General features: G+C 33.2%; 1 protein-coding gene across 4 annotated transcripts; it reads left to right on the forward strand.

Moving 5' to 3' along the window:
- The first annotated feature begins 813 nt into the window (after window positions 1–813).
- Window positions 814–19,216, forward strand: LOC105346598 (sialin). Of its 4 annotated transcripts, none has more exons than XM_011455222.4 (11): window positions 814–995; window positions 1,263–1,609; window positions 1,877–2,110; window positions 2,273–2,360; window positions 5,911–6,006; window positions 6,231–6,361; window positions 6,462–6,611; window positions 6,749–6,881; window positions 7,224–7,374; window positions 7,563–7,653; window positions 7,882–8,534. In XM_011455222.4, exons 1-11 carry the CDS (start codon window positions 977–979, stop codon window positions 8,215–8,217), a joined length of 1,776 nt encoding a protein of 591 aa, XP_011453524.3. In that variant the 5' UTR covers window positions 814–976; the 3' UTR covers window positions 8,218–8,534. The 4 variants fall into 4 exon arrangements, with proteins under 4 accessions (XP_011453524.3, XP_065934306.1, XP_019930250.2 ...); XM_020074691.3 differs by lacking the exons at window positions 814–995; window positions 1,263–1,609; window positions 1,877–2,110; ... (6 more) ...; window positions 7,563–7,653; window positions 7,882–8,534 and adding exons at window positions 12,570–12,674; window positions 12,991–13,337; window positions 13,493–13,726; ... (6 more) ...; window positions 18,219–18,309; window positions 18,482–19,216; XM_066078235.1 differs by lacking the exons at window positions 814–995; window positions 1,263–1,609; window positions 1,877–2,110; ... (6 more) ...; window positions 7,563–7,653; window positions 7,882–8,534 and adding exons at window positions 12,570–12,674; window positions 12,991–13,073; window positions 13,493–13,726; ... (6 more) ...; window positions 18,219–18,309; window positions 18,482–19,216.
- The last annotated feature ends 8,339 nt before the right edge of the window (window positions 19,217–27,555 follow it).

Genomic DNA, 27,555 nt, shown 5'->3' on the forward strand with positions numbered 1-27,555 from the left:
AAACGTCCAAACTTTGGAATATCCTTATAGTACATGTAATTAAATAAAAAAAAATTCTCAAGGTTTTGTTAATTTGTTAAAACCATTTTGTATAGTTTGGAAAAATATGAACCTGATTATATAACAGACTCACATGATAACTATGTCATTTAGTGTACTAAATGTTGGCTGTGAGGTCTTGATAAGTAAACGAATGTCAGAGCTATGTAATTCAGTAACATTTAACTAAAAGTTAAGTCATATTTAAGTTTAAGGAATGGCAATATGTCATCATGTAGAACCTAATTATTACAGTTTCTAGAGACCAAAAGCTGTCGTATATACTTGTGTCTATTTATGCCTTCCTGTGTCCGTGCATTAATTTATCAGCTGATTTCCTCTCGCGGTATCACATAATGCCAAGGACACAGGGTTAACGAATATCATTTCATCATTTTATCACGACAGTTTCAGCATACAAAAAGAATCAGATATTGTCATCGAGAAAGTCATTCAAGAACACAAGCAAAAGTCGATAATTGCAAGATATACAAAGACATTTTGTTAAAATATTGTTTTATTAATGACTATGTACTACCTTATTAATTTCATTCCTTACCACCCCTCGAAACCGTGGGTAATGGCTGTGATATTGCAGCACTTGACTCACACTTTTATAGATGTTTAAAAATGAATCAAATACATGTACTAGAATCTTCAGAGTATTTTCTATAATTCAATATCAGTTTACGAAATAATATTTCGAGAAAGAAAATAAATGTTGTATCTTGGCATCTCAAACCATTTAAATTCGTAAATATTAAAAGAAACATAATAAATATCAATGGCATTTGTCCCAAAATTCAACTGTATCTGTATTGTTTCTTGAAAGTGCCTTTCAATTAGCCCGACAATTAATTCGTAGACATGATTGTACACTGACTGCATCAGTATTTGATAAACAACAGTAAAATACGTTATTTTAACAAAAAGCAAAATGGAGGCAAACGAACAAGGTAAAAATGTTCTTAAGTGAAACGTATTTCATTTACTATGTATTTTGTAAATTGGATATGAAAAATAAGTTTGTGGAATACATTGGATTGCGTTTATCAATTTTTATTTGTATGGTAAATCTAAATTCTATCCTTATAATTGGTGAATTGCTGCAATATCTGGACTATCTGCACTATCTACTGTGAATTGTTCGCTATTGCATCTATGGTTAGTCATTTTCATTCTGAATAATTGTACCAGTACATTTTTTATTCTATATGATAAAGTTCGATATGACATGAGAAGGACATCTGCAAGAGTCTCTTTCTCAAGTGACATGACAGAACAACAAAGCCAACGAAGCAATTCTGTGATCTCTGCTCGAAATTCCTCGACATCTTCACTGTACAGTTCCAAACAACTTCTTAAACAAAGTGTGTTTGAGAAATACACATCTTGTCGCTGGTTGGTGGCCTTTTCTTGTTTCATTACGGTCACGTGTTCGATAATGCTCCGTCAGTGTATCAGTATGGTGATTGTTTGTATGGAGTCCAACTATAAAGCTGGACAAGACGCCATGATAAACAAATCGAACACGACTACAAATGGAACTTTCACACAGACACAAAGAGGGGTATAAAGACTACCTACGGCAAAAATATTTTCTTTTTACTTGAGAACATAAAATCCTATTATTATGTACAATACTTTCATGATAACTTTAAGCAATGAGTAGATGAATAATGGAGAATAAGGACAAGAATTTAAGACAAAAAACTCTGTTTCATATGACTGGTTTTCATCATCGGTTACTGGCTATTAATCGAAATATCTATTAGTTGATCCATTGGTGAACAGAGATTAATAAAACCATTTCAAAACCTGTCTCTGATCTCTAAAGCTTTGGGACATACTATGGGAGAGCGAAGAGAAAGGTCTGATTCTACAGTCCTATTTCTACACATTCCCGATCACCCCCCTGATTGGAGGCTACCTGTCAGGGAGGTTTAGCGGGAAAACAGTGGTGACCGTGATGACGTCATGCCTCATCTTCCTGTCTGCCGTGACCCCCATTGCTGCCACAGTCAGTCCCTACTTTGTCGTCGTTCTCAGGTGCTGCATCGGACTCTCCTCAGTAGGTCAATAGTAGTCTTTAGTTAATCTTTTAATATTGTTACTCTTTACGAGTTATTTCAAATTAAAATGTCAAGCAAATACATCACATAGATCGTTTTTATGCCCTTTTTGATCGACCAGAAAGTGCTAGCATGTATGATTATTTGGTTTGTTTCACCAGGGAGGCCTTCAACCCAGTGTTACAGCCATTGTTTCCAAGTGGGCACCGGTGTCTGAGCGCGCGCAGATAGTAGCTATGGCCAACGCAGGTACACTTAGGCGTGGTTTTAAACCTTTCCCCTGTTTAATTTGAATTTTGGAAATTGTAGTGACACTGAATATGATTTTAAGTAAAATGATGTAACATCACAAACAAAAGTGATCATAGCAGAAATTATTATCATATGAATATTGTTAATTGTTTTTAAAATCAGTTCTTATCTTTAGAATAAATTGAACTTTTCTGATCATTAACGTTTTAACGTTTTAAAAATACAGAACTGAACTCAGAACATCTAGTTTTAATCAGATTTAATTTCTGCAAGCGTTAATTTCAATCAGTGTTTCATAATGTTTCAAAGACTACTAATCTTACTGAACTCCTTCGCGAAAAATGATTGTCTTTTAATCAGTGGCTCGTGTATATTGCGTGTTCTTTTCTGTGAGTTTCTTGTGTAAATCTGCCTTGCCTTTATTAGTTTTGTAATTTAGTGTCTTTAAAACTGAAAATAATCAAGCACCAAGATTTACAGACATTCTTAAAAAGTCTTTGGGGAGAATGTTTCAAACGTATGATTTCCTTTATTTTTTACAGTGAAAGTTCAACATATGAGTAAACAATGGGCAAAATATTCATTTAATATTCATTAATATTCAGCGATGAAAGGTTAATGTAGAAGTAATCCTTTTGCCAAATTAAGGTGTAATATCCCTCTGCTATTAATTTAACCATATATTTTTCAGAAAAAATCATATTGATTTTCATGAAAGTCAATATCAAAAGATTCAGATGAAACAAAGTTGAAGTGATGAAGCGTTGCTAGATTTTTCAAAAATTGATAATGTGTCTAATCATGATATGAGAAAAAAAATAGGCAAAGTGATTAGAAAAAGCAAAATTTTACTATCGCAGCATAAAATTAAAAATAATAACTGTATATGAAAATATTATATAGTTATATACATTGCCAATTCATATTACAAAACATAATAAAGCGCTGGTTTTTAGTTCAGAATAGCACTCTATTGTTTAGGTTTGTAACAAAAATTGCTTCAATCAGCAAGAGTTCTCTTTCTTTATTATAGACTATTGAATGTTTTGTAAACATACATGTTTTACGTACAGTACATGATAAATTGCCACAGTTTCTAATTTTCCAGAAAAGGTTTTCTGTTTTTAAATTTGGATAAGATAATAATAAAAGGATCCATATGTTTTAGAAATGCTACAAATGTAATAAAACCAGAACATTTTATTAAAACACAAAAAGGGGATCAAATGAATGATCTTCCAGTAATTGATATGTTCTCAATATAGGGATATATTGTCTTGAAGAAAATGTGATATTGTTTTTTTTTCAATTTATGTTGTCTAATATCTGCTCTCTCAGAATAGAAAACCCTTATTCAATCTTAAACATTTGAAATGTTATAAGTTTCAAACTATTTTAGTAGTATATAAAATTTAGCTTTACTTTTTAAAAAAATTAATCCATTTGGGGAAAAGGGAGGGGTATTCCCGCAGGTATTGCCTCATAAAATTTGATCAATATGATTCGCTTCTTGCAGTTTTTTGTAAAATTTGTCTTTACTTCTTTTTCCCTGCTAAAAGTGGATGTTCAGTTCGTTCTGTTCAAATTTTCTTTTTCTATATTGAATATAAATAAATGTCGCCTCCCTTGTTGCTACATGCCTTAATAATTGTGAGATAACAGAAACGAAGTGAGATTATTTTCTACAGAAGTTATCTCTCTTATCAGAGGGATATTCCACCTTAAAACGAAATTGACAGAATATTTTTTATGCTACCCGTCCTAATAGTTTGGTCCTATAAACGTGTCATGCCAGCCATTTTACATTCACATGTAGAATTGTACGGAATAGAAGGATGTTTACAAAACAAAGTCAATTTATTTTGTATACACACAAAAGCCTTTCAATTCACACAGAACATGAAAGGATCGCGCATATGCTGACGTCATCGTAAGACGTTGACTCCAACGTGTATAACGTTGATTTTAAAGAAGCGTCGAAATGATTCAAATACTTATGAACAGTATTCTATGTAAACACATTTTATCATAGATATTTAAAAAAAAATCAAAAACCTTACATGATAACCTGTATATTTGAACATTTTACTCTGCATTTGCGTTTTACAAGAGTAATGCGCAATACCCTGCGCAGGGAACACAAAATTTTAAACTCGCGACCGACCTTAAAGATGTTCGTGGAATCTAAGACCAATGTATATCAACACTGGTGACATCACAACCAGGATGAACAGTTCTTTTTAAAAAAGGCTGTTCATGATTTGTTACGTGTAAACATGAACGTGTATACAAACTGTACACTTAAACAATAAAATGCTTTCTTTGGTGATTCATTCGGGATATGAAGGTAGCGACATTGCAGGAAAAATACATAACCCGCGTTAGCGGCTTATGTAAATGTTTTCCTGCAATGACCGCTACCTTCCTAACCCGCATGGATCATCAAAGAAAGCATTTTATTGTTTATATTAACTTCTTTCTATGGTGGCATAGATCTGCCACCACTTGTCAGATAGTTATGTCGACTTGTCAGATGATTATGTCGACTTGTCAGATATTTATGTCAACTTGTCAGATCTTTATGTTGACTTGTCAGAAAATAACCATATTGACTAGAAACTCAATATTTTGTTGTTAAAGCGTGCTAGTGCCACTAACTGCCATTAACTTGTCATCATAATATCTGACAAGTCGACATAAGAATCTGACAAGTTAACATAATTATCTGACAGAAAAAATGATATGGCCACTAGTTTAAAGAAATTTATCATTCATATTATAAGCCAGATAATGATGTTGACTTGTCAGATGTTATGTTGTCTTGCCAAAAAATTATGTCGACTTGTCAAATAATGTGTCGACTTGTCAGATTATTATGTCGACTTCTCAAATATTTATGTCGACTTAAAAGATGCTAATGTCAACTTGTCAGATCCTTATGTCGACTTGTCAGAAAATATTATTTCAACTTGATGGCACAAATTGGGCGTGGGAAGGTTATAGTGTTAAATTTTTAAACACGTGGATAAGTAACAAGTCGACTTAAAGAACTGAAAAGTCGACTTAAAGAACTGAAAAGTCCACATAATTATCTGAGAAGTTGACATAATCATCTGACAAGTGGTGGCAGATCTATGCCACCATATCTTTCTTTAACTAATTAGTAAACTAATTATGAAAAGTTAGTAGAATTCACTAAATTACTGTTAATGTACAAAACTACGTTAGCTAAAAGACACAGCCAAATCGTCTTCTGTGAGACTTTGAGTCTGGCATCATCATGATTATTTCGTGCAGTCCGGGATTTTACTAGGTTGTAGGTTTAGACCAATCGATAAACATGGCGTGTCAATTTCAGTCCTGTCACTTTCAGCCACTGTAAATTTCGACCAATCGATAAATAGGGCGTGTAGATTTCAGTCTGGCTGTTTCTATAGAACTATGAATTAACTATAAGTTTCCGTTAGAAATAGAGGAAATTATGCTTGGTAGATGTAAATATAAACATGTATACACACACTTGTCATTTTGACATGATCACTTACAGGTATGATGGTTGGTAACATCTTTACCTTCGCCTTCCCTGGCTTTATCTGTTCCATTCCAATCCACAATGGCTGGCCTTTTATATTCTACATCTTTTGTAAGTTTATATTTAGTTGTTTTTTTTTAATTGTAAATTCTTCAGTCCTCCATCATAGCTTTACTTAAATAATAGACAAGTACTGTCGGTCTCTCAATAACATACCGGTACTGGGGAAAGAAATGAAATAATTTGATGAAACATAATTGTGTTTTCTAAATAAAATAATGCTTATAATCAAACAATAATATTGTTATTTATTCAGGTATCAATTTATTGCTTAGGTATATGTAACGTGCTGTCCCTGGTCATGTGGATGTGGTTGGTGTACGACAGGCCAGACGAACACCCCCGGATCACGTGGAAAGAGCGTGCCCTCATCAACTATAAACGAAGGGACAGCACTCTCGAAAAGGTCAATACTTTAAGCAAGATTCACCAAATTTGATTTAATATTCATATATACAACAATATAGCATTCTTGAGAAACTCCGAAAGTTATTTTACATTTTCAGATGCCTTCACCTCCTTGGATGAAGATTTTAAGTTCTGGGCCGTTTTGGGGACTCTTGTTTGCCCAAATGTCCCACAGGTTTTTATTCACTACCATCGGGACTTTCCTTCCTCTTTATATGGCTGACGTGTTGAAGTTTGACATTGCGACTGTAAGGCACATTTTCATTCATTTTCTATTCATTAATCATCACCATTTAAAGACAGATCCAGTCATTGGCAAATGCATAAGCAGCTGTTAAATGATGAAAGTTATTCCCAATATGTACCATATGTTTTAATATTTCAGAATGGACTTTTCTCCTCTCTGCCATTTATAGGTCGGTTCATTGCTTCTGTTGGAAGCGGGATGCTGGCAGATAACCTTATGACAAGGGAAATTCTCTCAGTGACCGCCACCAGAAAAATATTCCACGTCTCGGGTTAGCTTTGTCCCGACAACAAAGATTTTTTTCAAAGCCTCCTCATTACTAATTATTTTAGTTTATAAAAAGGATATGCAAATACCATTATATTCTATTTTAAAAGGACGAATCTGCAATCAATTCCTTCATTAAACATGTACATTGATTACCTTAAGATAAATGATGACTAAACTAGATTACTAAAACCAAAAGTATAAATATGTTTCAAAGAAAGTAGAAGGCAGTAGTTTGTCGAAATGATAAAAAAATAAATCCCAAAATTCAAAGCAAAATCACTCAAACAATTACAAAAATATTAAAAGAAAATGGAAGCATTCATAATATTTCTGACTGCAACAGGTTTAGTACTATCAACTCCTTTCTTGATTTGGATGAGTTACATGGGACCTGACGAGAGGACAAGCGCAGTGGTACTACTGGTGACGTATTGGACAGTTCAGGCTCTCAATAACGCGGGATTTCGAGTCAACCATATTGACATCGCACCGAGGTATATGTTTCAACAGTTTTGTGATGAATGAGACAAAACTGGGTGAATCATAAATGATCGATACAACAACATGTTAAAAAAAATTAAAATACTAAGAGGTAGATAAGAACTATCACCTAGTCGTAATATAATTTTGTTTTCTCGAGTTTTGTTATCTAGAAGACATATTCAATCCTTTTTTTAAAAAGATTTGCAAGTGTTCTGAATGGTATGACAACAACGGTATCGTCAGTTGCCGCATTGCTTTCTCCAATCGTAACTTCAGAGCTGACAAAAAATGTAAGCCCATTAAGCGTTATCAAATAAAAAATGTCATGAAATTATTATTTCTTATTAAATATATACTAAGTAAAATGTCACTAATAAGTAGAACCTTTCTAACATACAAATTAAAATGAGATTAAGAAGGATAGTGATAAATAAGTATTGAAATTCATTGTTCATGAACACATTAATTTCTGAAAAGATATTATTGACTTCACTGAAATAACACTTTTAACTTGTTAGGGTACACAGGAGGAGTGGCAGACCGTGTTCTTCATCTGTACGGGGGTGGGGCTGGCAGGTGCCCTAGCCTTCCTGGTTCTGGGCAGCGGAGTGGAGCAGGAATGGGCAAGGGACCAACATATGAATGTTGAGTTTGACGTTTACACAATTGACGAGAGAAAACAAAGTATTGACCAACTACACGCTTCCGTGGAGGAGGGGGATTGTACGGCTGAAAATAACAAAAAAGTTGGGACGAACTCTGTCTCTGAAAATCGAAATGTGAAAGTGGAATGTGGACATGTTAATGACAGTTTTGTTGAACAAGTTAATAAAGAAAAAAAAATGATCCAGTAGCCATTCAAGAGATCATAACATACCATTTCTGAGTAGAATCATATGCTATTGTTTGATGACTAGGGAGAAATTGAAGTGATTTGATGCAATTAATTCTGAATCAAAAAAAAAAAGTTTTGGAGGACCATAACAAAAACAGTTACTCTGCCAAAAAAAATAAACAATTATGTCTGTTCATGTATTCACAAGAGCACGAGTGAGCATCAGATTAAAAGGACAAATTTCCGAAAATAATATAGTAGCCATCGTCTTCGAACAAGGCATTCTAGAAATAACAGAACCAGACACTGTATTTATCAAAGATAGAAAAGCGCAATCTTATATCAGTGAGGAGTCTTAAGATCAATTCTATGTAAGAATCAATGATTTATAAAAGGGTCTGGCCACGCATAGTCACCAATTTTCCTTATATTTCATACATGGACACACCTAGGTGTAAAACGCAAAAAACCACTAAACGTTGGTTGCTGGGGGTAACCGTTGCCATGGTAATCGAGGCTAAAGATGGGTAAATAGCAAAACTTACCTACTTTGAAGCCATATTAGAAGGTTTTGCCCACTAATGTAAACTATCAAACACATAAAATAGCCTTTGTCCTATTTTCAGTTATTTAATTATATAAGAAAAATGATGGAGAAACCAATACTTCGAGAATGTTACCATGGAAACCGTTACAAATTTTTGAAATTAGTTTTCTGCGTTTTTTTAATAAGCCCAAATGGGAAACTGTTAAATTTTTACATCCATATCAATGTCCATGCAATATATATTTAATCATGAATATTGACATCCGTTGCTATGGCAAAAAGGCCAAAAATTAAGAAAAACTGAGAAATTGAAGATTATTTTGATATACTTTCATTCCTGATTTTAGAATATATTTGCAATTGTTTTAGTCGGAACTTGTAAAAATATATCTAAATTTTCATTATACACCACAGAAACCTTTGTTATGCAACAGAGAAGTGTTGTTGCTAAGGAGAATTAAGTTGTGTAAAAAATCACACAGAAATTCTTACTTTTTGAAAAGTCCATAGCAACGGCAGTTATCTTTAGAAAATTTCAGGTTTTTTTCAAGTGTCATTAAAGTTAAGGACATACTTTAATTTTTCTCTCCATTTGATTTTATATATTTATTCATTATAAGTGAAAAATATCCATTTAAAGATGCCTAAAAATACTATAATTTTCCTTATTTTTAAGCTTGTTACCATAGCAACGGTTCTCAATTTTCATATTTGAATTTTTAATTGCACAATCATAATAGTGTTTACCAAAAAATCCAAGATTTGCACTTTTTATTCAAATTAGATGAAGAAAACATATTTTAAAATTTCTGTTTAGTAACCATGGAAACGCTCTAAAAATATGCGTTTCTCCATGAATTTTTTTCTTTCTTTTGAAAAATGACAACCATTTTTAATAATATATTCTAACCTGAAAACCCCAAGTTCTGCACATTACTCACAATATGTTCTCAAATAAGCATTAAAATGCCATTTTTACATCTTTACCCTCGGTTACCATGGCAACGGGACCACATAGCAACAAACAAATGGTGTAAGGCTTTTTTACTCACCAAAGTCTATCAAATTGTCAAGTATGAAGAAAATCCGTGACTATGCGTGGCCACCGAATTTTGATTCTTACATAGAATTGATCTTAAAGACCTCGATTCTCTATTAATATTAATATATAATAAGCATTAGAGCCTACTATAGATACATTGTCTTTTATGATCAGTAGCATTTACCATCTTCGTTTTTTTAAATAAAGGTTTTTTTAAATTTGATATCATGATGTTAATGTGCAACACGTATGTAATGGCAAGTTTGGTTAATACAGTTTTAAATGCCTAAATAAATTTATGAATGAACAAGTTCCGGTATATCATTCTTATAACTTGAATATGTGTATATAAGATGCAAATAAATCTTGCATCAAATCTTTTTTTGCTGGATTGATAAAGTTTACAATATGTCAAAATCCACATAGTCACATTACACAATTTAAAATAATATACGTTCATATTGATATAGCAGGCAGACCTTAGATTACTATAGCAAGCAACATGCTGTCTAGTTATCGTGAAATATACAAAGAAAATGAACCTTTATGTCACCAAATTTCATCGTTTTCACAGCATGCACATAAGTACATTTTTCATCGGAATTAAGTGGTCATTTATAAAATATAATAGGACCTCTCTCTCTCTCTGCTGAATATTAGTATCATAATCATTCTGTTCACGCGCATTCAGAAACGTTTGGCAAGAAATTGGACAAGAAGAGAGTTTAATAAAAACATCTTTAAAATTTGTTTGTAATCTGCTCTTGATTTGTCATTAGATTGAATAATGTTAAAACAGTGAAGATAACAACCATAAATTCCTAGTTGAAAGATTGTTGGTCGTCCAACGACCAATGGGCACCATGAAATAAACGAAAAACCATTGGCTAATAAGGTAACGGAAACGGCAGAGATTTTATCGATTCAATTGAATCTAGTTTTGATGAAAATGCGAGTATTAATGTAAAATTTCGAAACCACCATTCATCTTTGACCAAGTTTTGAATGGATTCTAAAAAACTAAATTAGCTATCAAAAATACCTCTTTGAATATACATATGCTTTATTTTTTATGAATTGAATAAGAACTTATCATTATCAAAGATACTAATTAACTGAACCAAGGACTAAATAACCAAAATAAAAACGGTCAATTTGTAGCTTTAAACTGAATTGAGCTTTGATGATGTTTTCATGTCCGGCGTTTGAAAACGTTTTACATTACGACATCTACAGAGCCAATGGACTAATTTTAACTCATCAACTAAATGCACAAAACATCAGCTGACAAAGAGTTTTCAGGTTGTTTAAGTGAGAGCTAGAGCCCGATGTTTGGAATGGATAACTGGTAAAACGTTTTATAACGCTCTCTCTAAAGAATAAAAACACTGTAATATCAAAACAGTTTTATAACCTTCAGGATAACTGTTAGATTAAAGTTAGATAAGATCATAAGAGAGCTCAAAGTTCATCATAGAAATAGAAGACAACTCCTTAGATACCGATGTTCTGCTGAGGAACAAGTGTGCTATGGCTTGCCTTTGTAATCTACCTTCATATGATGTCTTTCTTCGGCTCGTTAATTTTATTTGAAAATGACATGCTTTTGTTAAATTTCGAATTAATAAATTCAGCTTCTTGTAAATCTTGAATTGATGAACGCGTCTCAGTGGTTTGGACTTGGAAGCGATGTTTTGAGCAATATTTATCTTTTTGTTGAACTCTCTGAAAAATGTTATCTTTAGAATTTAATCAGACAATCAAAAGATTATGAAAATAAAGGAACTTTTAAAACTGAAATAAACCAACCTCATTTTCTGTGTAAATACTTGATCTCTAAAGGTTTGAGGTGATGTTCGTAGGTTACAGTGAAACAAAATCTCAATAAACAAAGTATTCGCCATATACTAGTATTCGATTAGTTTAACCTTTCACGTTGTAGGTTTAACTCGAGATCTTATTTTACTCACAAAACGGCTCATTAGAGTCTGGGATCGTGATATTACACCTAAGAAAAAATTTTCAGTCATTCATCACTAACAAATTAATCGAAGATCAAGACTCTGAAGATGTCAAATTCAATTTAAAAGACCAGGAACATTGGAATGGCTTAATACCAATAAATATGTGGTGTGATGAATACATTTTGATTTAAGACTTAGATTGGAGCTACCAATTCATATGGAAGGACAAGATTGACACTAATTGTATCTTTGACGAGAACATAAATTATTCATCATACCACTGATGCTCTTTTTTCCCCCAACGTATGCGTGTATGTCCGTGCATCAATTTCCCAGCTTATATCTGAACGCCCTATAAGGAGTAGTCAAGAACACAAGGTTAAATAATGATATTTCGTCATGTTTGTAATAACTGTCAAAACTGCAAGCAAAATATATCTAAACATAACCCTATTTTGTCAATAAATTTTATGAAAAGTTTGCCCAACATATTCATAATTGAATTATAGTATAAAGTTTGTTTTTCCTGCTTTCTTTTGACGTTTGAAGTATTATTAACCTTTGCTTTATATAGCGGTTTTTAAGCCTTTTTAAGTGAATTTAATAACCATTTGTTAGAGTTTAATGTTTTCAGTAGTACATGTATTGACACAATGTCCAATCTAACAAAATTTCTGTAATCAGGTACTATAAAAGATGAATATATATAAAACGAAGATACGCAATTACAAACATGTTCCAAAATTCAGCTGTTTTAGATATTTCCTCATTTTGAAAATGTTCTATCTTTTCACACTCCTTTGTCGAAACAAATTATTCATAGGCATGTCTGCATACTGACTGTGTGATAGCAACAGTATAAGTGCATTACATGAACAGTATTGTAACTTCAAGAAAAGGCAGAATGGAAGTAAACACATCAGGTAAACAAAGCTTCTTTTTTTATAAAAAAGATATAATCAATGAAAATATAAAGAAGGTTGCATGTTGATAATAAGTATTATAGTACATCAATCTGATTCCTTAACAGATCTCTTACATACACTAACAACCGTCACTTTGTTAATGTGTTATAATTTTCCCAGTTCTTATTACAGCATAAGGGAATCTTACATGAAGTAACTTTCATTGAGAAATTTTCGGGGTTTTTTTGTGAATACGGAAAAAAGATTCTTGGGGATACATTTCCATTTTGAGTTATTATTTCTAAAAATTTTTTTAACATTTTCACTTAAAAAGATCAAAACGGCGTGAGAAGGACACCTTCAAGAGTTTCCTTCTCGAGTGACATGACAGAACAACAAAGCCAGAGAAACAGTTCTGTGAGTTTAACCCGAAATTATTCTTCATCTCCTCTGTACAGTTCTAAACAACTTCTGAAACAAAGTGTGTTTGAGAAATACACATCTTGTCGCTGGTTGGTGGCCTTTTCTTGTTTCATTACGGTCACGTGTTCGATAATGCTCCGTCAGTGTATCAGTATGGTGATTGTTTGTATGGAGTCCAATTATAAAGCTGGACCAGACGCCATGATAAACAAATCGAACACGACTACAAATGGAACCTTCACACAGACACAAAGAGGGGTATATAACATTTCTACAGCTACAATATTTTCTGTGCACTTAGTTATTAAAAACGCATTTTATTTGTACATTAAAGGTTATCATGATAGATGATTAGCACCTAATCGTGATTAAATGATTGATTGGGGTTAAAGTTACAAAAATGTCCTTTGAAGGTTTGGGACATACTGTGGGACAGCGAAGAGAAGGGCCTGATTCTACAGTCCTATTTCTACACGTTCCCGATCACCCCCCTGATCGCAGGTTACTTGTCCGGGAGGTTTAGCGGGAAAATGGTGGTGACAGTGATGACGTCATTCCTTATCATCCTGTCTGCTGTGTCCCCCATTGCTGCCACAGTCAGTCCCTACTTTGTCGTCGTTCTAAGGTGCTGCATCGGACTCTCCTCAGTAGGTCAATAGTAGTCTTTGGTAACTCTCTTCATATCGTTACCCTTTATGAATGATATCAAATAAAAAACGTCAAAAAAATATAACACATGTTTACATTTACTTTAAATAGTTTGTTATGTCCAAGTTTGATAGCTAAGAAAACAGAAAATTAATTCAATCAAATGTTGATTATTAATAACTAGAATTGATATCTGATTGACTTTAAGCATTAATTGCCCTTTACCAGGGAGGCCTTCAACCTAGTATAGCAGCCATTGTTTCCAAGTGGGCACCGGTGTCTGAGCGTGCGCAGATAGTAGCTGTCGCAAACGCAGGTACGAATAAAAAGATATTTCCTGTTGAGATGCAAGTGCAATGCATCGATACAAGTTAACCCAAATTCAGAATTCCCCAGGTATTCAACATGGATTGTCTCAATTTGTAGATGGTTGGCACCTGCCTTATAGACAGCTATCAAAATGAAAAAAAAGACAGCCAAATTTACGATTTGTCAAATTTTCCTTTAAGGTATATCCCTTCTCGAGTGACGTCTTTGTTAACTGTTCTGAATATACTGCATTAAAAATATGATATTTTCATAATTATATTGGCCCGGAAATGAAATGTGTAGTTTCTGCATGTCTAGAAGATTATCATCTATTTAAGGCCAGACGCGACATGTCTTCCATTGTTTTCTATTTTTTTCTATCTCCGCAATTTGAAGATTTCCACTCCGTAATTGCAAAAGTTTATTTTCTTCTATTGGGATGTATAGTTTTAATTGAAAATATATTCTATGACTTTATAAGCATTCAATTGCATTTCGCATGCTATTAAAAGAAAAAAATCAAAATATTATAACTCTAAACATACCCTGGTAATGCACCCTGAAGTTTTGGGCATGGACATGTTTAAATACAAATAGAGAAGAAATATGATATCAAGGAAAATTTTTCTAAAACTGAGGAACGTTGAGTCTGTCCTTAACTATTTTAGGTTTCAAAATTTTGTATGTTGATGTGTATTGTAGTATTTACACGCACTGATTTTATCGCAGGATAAACAAAAAGGCAAATTCATCTAAAAAAAATTTAAAGAAAATTTGATAATGACATTTTAAGGGTTAGCTTGATTGAGTGGAATTGGGGTTTACGAATAATGAAAATGAGCTTGTGAACCACTACATTTTTAGATATTTTAATTGCTACATTTATAAATTTTAAACCTCAAAACGAGCAAAATTCAGCCAGTTTAATAAAAAAAATATTTGAAAATTGCAAATAAAACGTGCTATGAAAAAGGCTTCTGGTCAGAATAATTGCTATTCAAAATATGTATTTTTTGAAAGAAGTCAAAATAACAATTTTAAGGAAAAAACTAGCTTTGACGAAAAAGTTGCTGAGTGGGACCCATTTAAATATTTGGAAGCTAGTTTTTCGCCTCATGTGTGCTCATCATATTTTCTGCGAGTAATCCCGTTTTACTACATCAATATTACAGACGAGTCTTTAAATACTAGTCTATTACTTAATTACATAATATCTTTGAATCAAGTAAACATAGAATGTGGTACTAACTAAGTCTGACCTTGAGAAGATAGTACATGTACATGATTAAAATCCTATTCTGTGCATTACTCGCGTACTAAGCTTAGTTTTATCAATATTAACGAAATCACACTGACTAGAGTTATTCAACATGCAAAGAAATATTTATACAATGCTTATCATTTAAGGTTTGATGATTGGCTCCATCATTACTTTTGCTTTCGCTGGATTTATTTGTACCATTCCAATACACAATGGCTGGCCTTTTATATTCTACGTCTTTTGTAAGTGCGTATTGAAAGTTGTCTAACTTCAATTTTTCATCTTTTTGGTAAATATATCTTATATCTTATTAAAAATGTTTCGTCTTTCTTGATTGTTTTTATCAACAACTGTCCCAAGAATCAGTTTGATGTTTAGGTATGGCCAACGTGCTGTCCCTGATCATGTGGATGTGGTTGGTGTACGACAGACCAGACGAACACCCCCGGATCACGTGGAAAGAGCGTGCCCTCATCAACTATAAACGAAGGGACAGCACTCTCGAAAAAGTAAATAGAAAGTTAATCATTGTATGGTAGAAGCAAGATTTACGCATGTTCAAAAAACCTGTATCAAAAATTCAGTTTACATTTTACCATTCTAAATTCCAGATGCCTTCACCCCCTTGGATGAAGATTTTAACGTCTGGACCGTTTTGGGGACTTCTTTTCGCCCAGATGTCTCATGGATTTTTATTCACTACTATTGGGACTTTTCTTCCTCTTTACATGGCTGATGTGTTAAAGTTTGACATTGCGACGGTAGGTCATATCATTGCATGCTGCAAACATTAATTAACTGGTTGATTACAGTGAGCCTATTTATAGATCATCGTATGTTAATATCTTTAGTAGTATCATTGTTTCAGAATGGTCTGTTGTCCTCTCTGCCGTTTATTGGTCGGTTCATCGGTTCTCTGGGGAGCGGGATGCTGGCAGATAATCTAATGACAAGGGAACTTTTCTCAGTGACCGCCATCAGAAAAATTTTCCACGTCTCGGGTCCGTTCTTTACTATAAGTTCCATATCTTTATTGCATTCTTCTTTTTAAAAAAATGTTTCTTACAAAAAATATATCTGTAGTAAAGTGAGTTATTTTAGTGTGTTGTATTTTCTCTGGAAAGCAAGAATCCGACAATACAATTTGAAAAAAAAACGTATGGTAATTCAACCACAATCCAGTATAGAAATCAAAGTACTGAAGTACTGAAAGCCGGGCTCTTTTGGTGTTTCTTTATGCATATTGTGTAGTAAAAAATGAAAATATCTCTCTCTCTCTCTCTCTCTCTCTCTCTCTCTCTCTCTCTCATAATGTCGGCAAAGCATCAGAGAGCGATCAATTTTTGTAAGCGGCTAAAAACAAAAATATGTCTCTCTAGTAGAAAAAAGTTCAACAGTTTCTGCCTTGAATTTTGCAACAAGCGTTATATATTCAATCCCCATTTCTTCAACGCGCAGCAAAGTAGTTCATGGAAATTCATGCGCATTGTATGTGTCCAAAATGCATAGTCTTGTTTTTAAAACACGTTATTATTAAGAAAACTAAAAAAAATAGACAATTCTCTCGAAATTATAAAAAAGAAACAAAATGCAAACACTTTTGACAAAACGTGGCTCTTTGTATTTGGTAAAGCGGAAGCTTTGACTTTGACGCTGTTTGGTTTTTTGTTTACTTTTGAAGTTGTGCTATTTATAGTAACATTGGCGATTTGCCTGCCTACAGCCAGGACTCTGCTTTCAGCAGAGCCTGGCTAAAAAGGCAAAAAGAGATTACCTAACATTTGATTAGAACAAGAGTTGTTAATGATACAAACACTAGCCAAATCTATTATGCTCTTCGTATCAATTATGGTTACACTGGTACTGTACCAGTTATCGGCTAAGACCAATTATCGGCTAAACTGAGGGTTCGGGTTTATAGCATGCGACTATCCGAGATTTTTTAATTCAGTCGTCTGTTTCGAATAAAGGAAAGTATGTTTGCTTGAAAAAATTCTCAACAAGGAATTCACTAAATTCTGAAGGATTCATGGGGCAGTTGAACGCCTGATTGCACAATTATGTATTGAACAGCATACGTTTTTATGTATTACCGTATGATGATAAGCGGATAATTTTATGAGTTTTGTTTATGTATAATAACCCCCACGACATATAGGCTGACCCTGCAAGGGACATAATTCAATTTTCACTTTGCAGAATATGAAATCAACATGTAAAGGAATTTTACTATGTTATTATCACGAAGCCGATAACTGGTACAGTAAATCGTAAAATCTAGGCAAATTCGGAGCGTGCTAAATAGCACAAAAACAATATGTTTGGGTTCTAAATGATGATATAATCTAACAGATTGATAAATAAGGAGTTCACCATTCAAAGTATGTAAAATTTTATTCAAATATATCAAGAAATAAGGAAACACGAAAAGAAAACGTAAAATTATAGCCGATAACTGGTACAGGCCAGTAGAAAGTAATCCAAAAAGTTACTCACAATTTCAAGATATAGCACATATTTTTCACTGTATTGATTTGTAAAAAGATACAATTTCAACTGTTGGATTGTAACAGGTATGGTGTTGTCTGCACCTTTCCTGATTTGGATGAGTTACATGGGGCCTGACGAGAGGACAAGCGCAGTAATACTATTGGTGACGTATTGGACAGTTCAATCTCTTAATAATTCGGGATTTCGAGTGAACCATATCGACATTGCTCCAAGGTATTTGTTGCAAGGTGTTGGTTTTTAAAAAAAAATACGTTGGAAGGATGATACATCTCAAGCAACAACCCTCCCAAAAATGAATCAAAATTACACAAATTTCTTTGACTAAAGTACTGAATTGGTAGCTGAACAAAATGAATTATAATCAAAACGAATATAGACTGTTTATGGAGACCGGGTTTTTTGTCCTTCAGATTTGCTGGTGTCCTGAACGGTATGACCACAACATTAGCATCAGTAGCCGCCTTACTGTCTCCCATCATCACATCGGAACTAACAAAAACTGTAAGCTTATAAACAACTTTAAAGGAAACGAAAACACGTCAATCATTTCATTAACCGAATAGTTTATTTAGGACGAGTGGTCTTTCTTTAGAGAGTTAATGAGATTTAACAACCAATTGTAGAAAACAGTTTTTTTTCTTTAAAAAATATTTGTACACTTTAAACTTGTCAGGGTACACAGGAGGAGTGGCAAACCGTGTTCTTCATCTGTACAGGGGTGGGGCTGGCAGGTGCCCTAGCTTTCCTGGTTCTAGGCAGCGGAGTGGAGCAGGAATGGGCAAGAGACCCCAATATGAACGTTGAATTTGATGTTTACACCATTGACGAGAGAAAACAAAGTATTGACGAACCACACGCTACTGAGGAAGAAAAAGAATGTCAGATTGGGAATGACAGAATCGATGGGATAAACTCTGTCCATGAAAATCGAAATGGACATGTAAACGCAGGCTTTGATGAGCAAATTAACGAAATTATAGAACATGTTAAGCTGTCCTCCTCGTTCAGAAGTCAGTCACGTGATCTAAACGTACCAATTCGGACTTGTGAGGAAACATGTAGAGAGATGACTAGGGAGCAAATTGAATCAGATATAGAACTGGAACAGAGGGCAGCATCAAATGGCCTCAGTAAAATTGGTGCTCACAATCAAATCAACCCGAATGTCCTGCAGGACAAACACGAAGGATTAAAGCTGAATGCAATGAAAACTGGGACATCAGAGAATGGTAAAGAAACATCCACGTTTTTGCAGAGGACTAAACACTCGAGAGAAAACCTTAGATTGTATTTACCGAACGATATTGAACATGTACCCACAGATTCCAAAGCCAGTGGGGAATCCTTTTCAGATCGGTTTTCTACACATTTGTAATGAATTATCAATAAAACAGAAAATAATGATAAATATGGAGTTTTATTGTTTCGGTCAATAGTTGCAAACAAATCGAGATTTGGTCAATAGTTGCAAACAAATCGAGATTCCAAATTATTTGAAAGACTTTAAGAAAGTAACTGAACTTATTTTTTTGTTGTATCAATTAAAAAAACCCTTTTATGACTCGATGTACCTGAAATAAAAGATAAGGGGAATCAAATGTAATTTGATTGAAATAATCACAACTATTTAGACATCAACCAGAATTTCGTTTAAGTCGACTTTCATATTTTAGCAGCATTATATAAAGTTAATGATCATCTTTTTTCAAGGATTGGCTATTAGAAGCAGATAGAAACTTTCATATATTTTAACTTAAGGGTATTCTTATCTAGATCTGACAGCTTAATATGCCTTTCAAAGAGCCTATACACCATTTGATTCCAAGGTTCATCCAATGGAGCAGAAAGCGGGAACTCATTATTTCATTTGTACAGTCGTAGATCATCGTTAAGTGACACTTTGATCTCAGTTTTATTAGTTTGATACAACTAATTCAATGAACAACAAGTTTATTGAATGAGCTGTGGCCTTGCTGTGGGAGAAAAGACGCCAATAGTATTCTCCGATCTGTGTCAACCCAAACGGTTTGATTGTAAACAAAACTGTAAATTTCAAGAAGAAGTGATTTGGGAATTAAAGCCGAGATTGAGTCGTAATTGAATCGTATATCGTTTAACTTATTGACAAGAGCGCTCGAATGATGTCATGGGAGTTTAGTTACATTTAAAAACTTACCAATGTTGCAATTGTGAGTAGTCTACACAACCTCTGTGGTCATGTTTTATTGAATGTTTAAATACTTAATGTGTATGCCGGTGCTAAGATTTTTAACGTTTTCACAATGGAATCACATTGAATATACCACATGGCAAAAAAAAAACCCAAAACAAAAAACAAAACTAAAAAAAAAAAGAAACAAAACAAGACAAGGCAAAAAAAAACTCACACAAAAACAAAATAAATGAAAAAATAAATTGAAATAAAAAAAAAAACAATAAAAAATAACAATTTCCCACAGCATGTCAAGTATCAACATCCTTAAGGTCACAGTTTTTAACTTGTGACAGTATAGACAGTGCGCTATTTTCAAGCACGTTTATAATGATATTTTTCTCATTTATCCCAAATGACATTATTACACTAAAAGGTGTTTAAACTCAGATTAAGAAAACATAATCCACTATGAGAGATACAATAATATTAAAGACAATGTTTTTAGACTCATCTTTTTTTTATTTTTAGAATATTTATCCATACAAGAGGCCAATGGGCCACATCGCTCACCTGAGCAACAATATGTTTGATAAAATCAGCTTAACAGTCATTATTCAAACTATTTGGACAATGTAGTATAATACATGTAGATCCTGTATAAATAACAGTCCATTTTTTCCCTCGATATGTTTATGATCATCTTTTTCTAAAAGGATGATTTTATAGTCATATCACCCGTTCAGCATTGCAGTTCTCAAAAAGATTCTAAACATTTGTCTATATATGGTATATAAACCTACATCAAACTCTGAACCCCATGTAAGGCTCAAGAATATTCCCGGGGCCAAGTCTAAACACTTTGAAAGAATCAGCAATATGTCAAAATGCTTGCATATAAGTAAAACCATACATTATAACATTTCATTTTTTTTGGAATTTTCCTTTGTAAAATTGGAATCCCAATGTGGCCTCACCCTACTCCTCAATATATTGATTTGAAAGACTTTAAATCTGCATTATCTGAGGTTGCTTTCAGTAAAGTTACAGCTTTTCTAAGCAAGTGGTATTAAGAAAAAGATAGTTTAAAATTTATTTCTATTTTTAAAATCCTGTGTAAATTTTTGCCCCCCCCCTTCCCCCCGGGACTATGATTTGAACAAACTTGAATCTATCCCACCTGAGGATGCATATGCTTTCTCACAAGTTTCAGCTTTCCTGTCTGATTGGTTTCTGAGAAGAAGATTTTAAAAAGTTTACACTATATATTCCTATGTAAAAGTTCGACCCCCCCCCCCCCCCCCCGTGTAACTCCACCATACCCCGGGGTCATGATTTTCACAAACTTGTATCTAGTATCTACACTACATAAAGATGCTTCCGTTAAAGTTTCAGCTTTCTTGGCTGATTATTTCTGAGAAGAAGAATTTAAAATGTTTACCTATGTATTCCAATGTAAGCTTTGACCCCCCCCCCCCCAATGTGGCCACACCTTACCTCCGGAGACCATGATTTTAACAAACTTGAATCTACACTACATGAGGATGCTTCCACACAAGTTTCAGCTTTTCTGTCCAAACGCTTTTTGACCAAAAAAAAATTAAAAGATATACACTACATGTATATATTCCTATGTAAAAGTACGACCTTCCATTGTGGCCCCTCCATTCCTCTAGGGGTCATTGTTTTCACAACTTTAAATCTACAATACTTGAAGATATTTCCACATAAATTTCAGCTTTCTTGGCTGATTATTTCGGAGGAGAAGATTTTTAATGTAAACTTCACACCCCCCTCCCATTGTGGCCCCACCTTACCTTACCCGGGGACCATGGTTTTCACAAACTTGTATCTACACTACCTGAGGATGCTTCCACACAAGATTCAGCTTTTCTGATCAAATGATTTTTGAGAAGAAAATTCTAAAAGATTTACACTATATATTCCTATGTAAAAGTAGGACCCCCCATTGTGACCCCACCCTTCCCCCGGGGACCATGATTTTAACAAACTTGAATTTACACTACATGAGGATGCTTTCACACAAGTTTCAGCTTTCCTGACTGATTGGTTGCTGAGATGATTTTTAAAGATTTACTCTATATAAAATTTCAAACCCCATTGTGACCCCACCTTACCCCCGGGGACAATGATTTGAACAAACTTGAATATACACTATCTGAAGATGCTTTCACACCACACAAGTTTCAGCTTGTCTGGCCGAATGGTTTTTGAGAAGAAGATTTTTGAAAAATACCAACAATTTTTCAATAAATCCTAATTATCTCCCCTTGAAAGAAAGCATGGCCCTTCATTTTAACAAACTTGAATCTCCCTTACCTAATGATGCTTTGTGTCAAGTTTTGTTGAAATTGGCTCAGTGGTTCCGGAGAAGAAGTCGAAAATGTTTTATTTTCTCACTTTTAGCAACTGCCATTTTACATATGTGCATAAATTAATTTTGGTAAAAGAGCAGCATATCTCTTTTCGTGAAGCAAACAGTATACAAGTACTTATATAATCTACATTTAGCCGGCTATAGGGATTTTTGCTTCAACATGAGATACGATGCGTTGGGTATTTATTAAAAATACACATCCACAGCATCATGACAAGGAGCTCTGGGATATAGGCCCTCCTCTACTGACCAATTCGTATGTTTGTCATCTTGCACTACAACCAGTGTAAATCAAATGCAGTTAAACGTATTAAATTTGAATTCTAAATAATTTATTTACTGACCGCGTCTGTCAATAAACGCCCAATTTTGAAATATTCATAATCACGTGATCAAACAAGCTTATTTTAGTACGTACACAAGATGTGACGCAAAAAACGTGGTTGGTCCGTTGGCCATGGAATAAAAACGCATTCAAAAAGAAAAGAAAGAAAGAAACAGTTTGACAGAGAATGTTGTAAAACTAGAATCTTTAAAGTATGAAAATAATGATCAATGGCAATAGAGCTCGCATCGATTGTAATTGATAGCGATACGCAACTATCTCATAAAATGTAGATAACAATATCTGCTATTTTGTTAGCACATAAACCTGTTTATATGAATTCAAACAACTGTAAACAAACCTGTCGTACTACCACGCTCTGCATGCTGCTTTTCTGAATTACATGCACAAATCCACCTCAAACGTTAACCGTTTATGGATATGCATTGGTAAATTGCCGTTATTCATTTTCAAATTATGTCTAGTACCTCGTTAATATTTATCAAAAAATTGCAAATTTGTCTATAAACTTCTTTTTCATATAACTAGTCATGCTGACAAAATTTGGGGCGATCGGTTTTTAGAACGCAGTTCGCAGTTCGCAGTTCGCAATTGAATAGTGAACTGCGTTCTATAGAACGCAGTTCGCAATTCAAAATTTAGAATTCATATTTGGGGCCCGCTTGCCTTATATGCAATTGAATAGTGAACTGCGTTCTATAAAACGCAGTTCGCAATTCAAAATTTAGAATTCATATTTGGGGCCCGCTTGCCTTATATGCAATTGAATAGTGAACTGCGTTCTATAGAACGCAATTCGCAATTCAAAAGTTCGCAATTCAAAATTTAGTGCGATTGAATAGTGAACTGCGTTCTATAGAACGCAGTTCGCAATTCAAAATTTAGAATTCATATTTTGGGCCCGCTTGCCTTATATATGCAATTGAATAGTGAACTGCGTTCTATAGAACGCAGTTCGCAATTCAAAATTTAGAATTCATATTTGGGGCCCGCTTGCCTTATATGCAATTGAATAGTGAACTGCGTTCTATAGAACGCAGTTCGCAATCCAAAATTTAGTGCGATTGAATAGTGAACTGCGTTCTATAGAACGCAGTTCGCAATTCAAAATTTAGAAGTTCACTATTCAATTGCATATAAGGCAAGCGGGCCCCAAATATGAATTCTAAATTTTGAATTGCGAACTGCGTTCTATAGAACGCAGTTCACTATTCAATCGCACTAAATTTTGAATTGCGAACTGCGTTCTATAGAACGCAGTTCACTATTCAATTGCGAACTGCGAACTGCGAACTGCGTTCTAAAAACCGATTGCCCAAAATTTGAGTGTGGTTTTCAACATCACAAATATGCCGTTTAAAACGGCATATATACCTTCAAAAATTGCTAGTTTTTAATCTTTTCTTGTCTTCTTATTCAAAGGAAGCTTGTAAACAATTTACAAAGGCAAAGAATACCAGCATATTATTTACCGATGTTAACAAATAAATAGTTTTACTTTTGTCTTTATTAAGAAACATGTATAGATATTTGCTGAATAGATAGAAATTAAAATCAAATAAATGCGGCAAACCATTGTGTTTACGATTAACTCACAGAAATAATCTGATTTAAAAGACACTTTTATCAGTATTTAATACCTTTGTAAACATAAATGTGGCACGCACGAGCTTTCATTGCATATCAATACATTACAAACTTGATGTATCGCTTGTAATTCGACCAGTGACACTCAATTTTTTGCATATTGTTAGGTATACCACAATCATACATCGTAAATAATGAAAATAAAAAAAAAATATAAATATTTGTTAAAAATATCAGATGAAATCGTGACCCAGGCCCTGTAATGCTTCATAAATCAGAGAAACAAACCTTCTACGGTTCTCAGCCTACGTGCATATTGACTCGTCATTTTCTATTGTGTTGTCTAGATTCATTGATCAGAAACCTCTTTTTGACAAAAACAGAAATAAATTGCAACAAAGATTGAATTTTGAGCGACTTGAAAACCGCTGATTGTGAATACGTGACACGTCCTCTATTTGTGTGCCGAACCTCGGCGATGAAAAATGAGCGAAACAAGGCTCCTCCGATATCTCATTTAAAAAACAAAGTGTTATTGGAAATCATCTTTGAGATAATGATATAAAATTTATAAATGTCACAAAATACCTACGTTCCAAATATACCGTTTATAAACTATACACACCATGTACAAGTAATTGAATGAGTGGTCGTGGCAATTTGTCATATTTATTTAAGAGAGAGAAATATATATATATATATATATATATATATATATATATATATATATATATATATATATATATATATATATATATACACCTTTTTAAGTCTGTGGATCAGCTGAATGAAAAGACCTACATAAACGCACGTTGTATTATCACTCCATCGTCTTTTGTCCAACTGTCATCGACTCCATCTTCAAAAAAATATTATTTATTACAGATAAAACAAAAATAAAAAAACACACAAATGACAAAAAGATATTTTCACAACTGTACTTTACTGTTAAAATGGTCTTGTAAATAAGAAGTTCGTGAAACACCTGATTCCGAGATTAATAAAATCAACAGTTCAAATAACAAAGCTTTTCTCCTTGAAAACAGAATTGAATCCAGGAACTATCGAGGATGGGAAACTACCATGATTAACATTGTTTGTATAAAAATTAAGGTATACGTTTTCACAGAATGAAAAACTGACGATAATGAAAAACCATTTATTGTGTATTGTAGACCTTTCGTGGTAGTGTTATTTTCACTTTCAAAAAAGCAGGTCAAATACCTACTTTTTCAGTTAATGGCATTTGAGTATTTTTTTTAGTTGAAAATTTTAGAATAATCCCTAAAAGTTTTACACTATGATTGAGATTTTCTTAATTGTGAAAACAATAACAAATTGCTAAGCTCTTTTAAAAATAAAATACAGTTTAAGAATGGCAGTGGCAAGAAATAGACACAAAGCAATAAGTTTTCATTTACAGTTTTTATATTCCAGTCCGAATTTCCTCTATCAGTTTTCAAATCTCCACCCATTTTTGATTCAATATAACCAAAAAAAAAAAACCCCGAATGATGATAATAATAAATCATTTATAGTATTAAGGAAGGAGTCTTCGTTATCAAACATATTTCTTATAATAAGAAATTCATGAAATTTTGACACAGTCAAACAGATTATATTACCAAATGATTCTATCAGTGAAATCAAATTTGACCTTTTTGTTTTCGCATAAAGGTCAGGTCAAGGTCACTACGTTTTTCCTCAACGTAAAGGATGATATAGATAAGTGTAGCTCTTTTTAGTTCTGTAGATATTTGTTTAAGATTTGAAGATTCTATTTTTCAATGAAATGATAGAATATCGGAATGTCTATCAGCTTATGCTTATACTACTAAATCGGAATAAATATTTATACTCAAATTGATATTGCTTAGCCTGCATTTCCTCTAATTTTCTTAAATTTTGAAGAAATTTTGATTATTTTTTTATGCTTCCAATAATAAAATATTTCTTATTTTTATGCATTCTAAAGACTTTATATAAAGATATAAATTGACAGAAAAGCTAATATATTGACCATTTAATAAGAGAGAAAAACTGATTTTAGTGATTTTTTCACAAAAATCAATGTTTAGAATGGACGCTTTAAAAAGCTTATAAAAATGTAATTTGATAGGCAAATCATATTTTAAAAACAAATTCTGAAACCCAAGTATCATATCATTAGTTAACATCGGTAAAAGAATCCAATATTAATGTTATTGTTTATAAAATGCTAAAACAGACTCATAAATCTGCAGCAATTCTGAATTGCGAAACGTGATATTTTCCTACGCCAATATTACGCCAAAAATAAAGTCCCTGTTAGATTCTAAACATTGATTACTTTTTCTATGCCAAGTTGTACGATAGTAAAAAAGAAAGAAAAATATACTATTTTAATATCCTTTCATCTTGATTTAATGAACAATTAATCAAATTTACGTTTGACAAGTCAAAAAGCAGAAAAGACTCCTTCCTGAAACTAAGTACATTGATCTTACTCTGCTGGATTTAAATTCCCATGAGGTCAATGATCAAAATTTTGAGATTTGGTGTCTTTCATCGTTTTTAAGCATTTTTCAATATTTTTGTATTGTATGCCATACGATCATCTAAATGAAAACATGAGATATTACCAACAGAAAATATGCAAAATTATATTGACTAACATATAAAATCTTAACTTTAAATAGTGCAGTACTATCAAAAATATTTCAGAGAAAAAAAAATCTAAAAATTATACTCCGAATTTCCTCTGATCTGCTAAAAGTCCACTTTGTTTGAGCTTATTTCCATAATGTAGTAAAAATATCGAAGGTTGTGTCAATAATATTTCATTTCATAAATGTTTTTTGTGTTTAAAACAAATTATACTCATGATATTTAAATTTATAACAATCCGGATTTGAGAACTCAAAACCTGAGTAAACAACGTCCTAAATAGCCAATACAGATTGTGTATTTAAAAGATTGAGAGAAAAAACATTCAGTAAAACACTTAATCATTAAAAAAATATTTTTTTCTTAGATCAATTTATTTTTCTTTCGTGTGAACATACCTTCGTCGCAAATTGTAGACAAAATGTGCTAGTTTCTTCAAAGACGTAATGGCTAATGCAACCCTCGTCAAATATCGGGACGTACGGCTGCATCAGATTCTCTCTTCTCAGAAAATCGGATCAGATACTGGGATGTTAAAAGCTGAAGCGCTGCTAAACATTAAAGTCTTGTTTTAATTATGGCATTTAGGAAAGTTCGTAAGGTAACTGAAGTAGAAAT

This window comes from Magallana gigas, chromosome 3 (genome assembly GCF_963853765.1).
Source record: "Magallana gigas chromosome 3, xbMagGiga1.1, whole genome shotgun sequence".
NCBI classification, from domain to species: domain Eukaryota; kingdom Metazoa; phylum Mollusca; class Bivalvia; order Ostreida; family Ostreidae; genus Magallana; species Magallana gigas.

Coding starts and splice junctions, on each gene's coding strand:
- LOC105346598 (XM_020074691.3), top strand. CDS start 12,623: ATGAACAGTATTGTAACTTCAAGAAAAGGCAGAATGGAAGTAAACACA. Junction 15,540..15,675: donor TTTTATATTCTACGTCTTTT/GTAAGTGCGTAT, acceptor TTTGATGTTTAG/GTATGGCCAACGTGCTGTCC. Junction 16,299..17,870: donor AAAAATTTTCCACGTCTCGG/GTCCGTTCTTTA, acceptor GGATTGTAACAG/GTATGGTGTTGTCTGCACCT.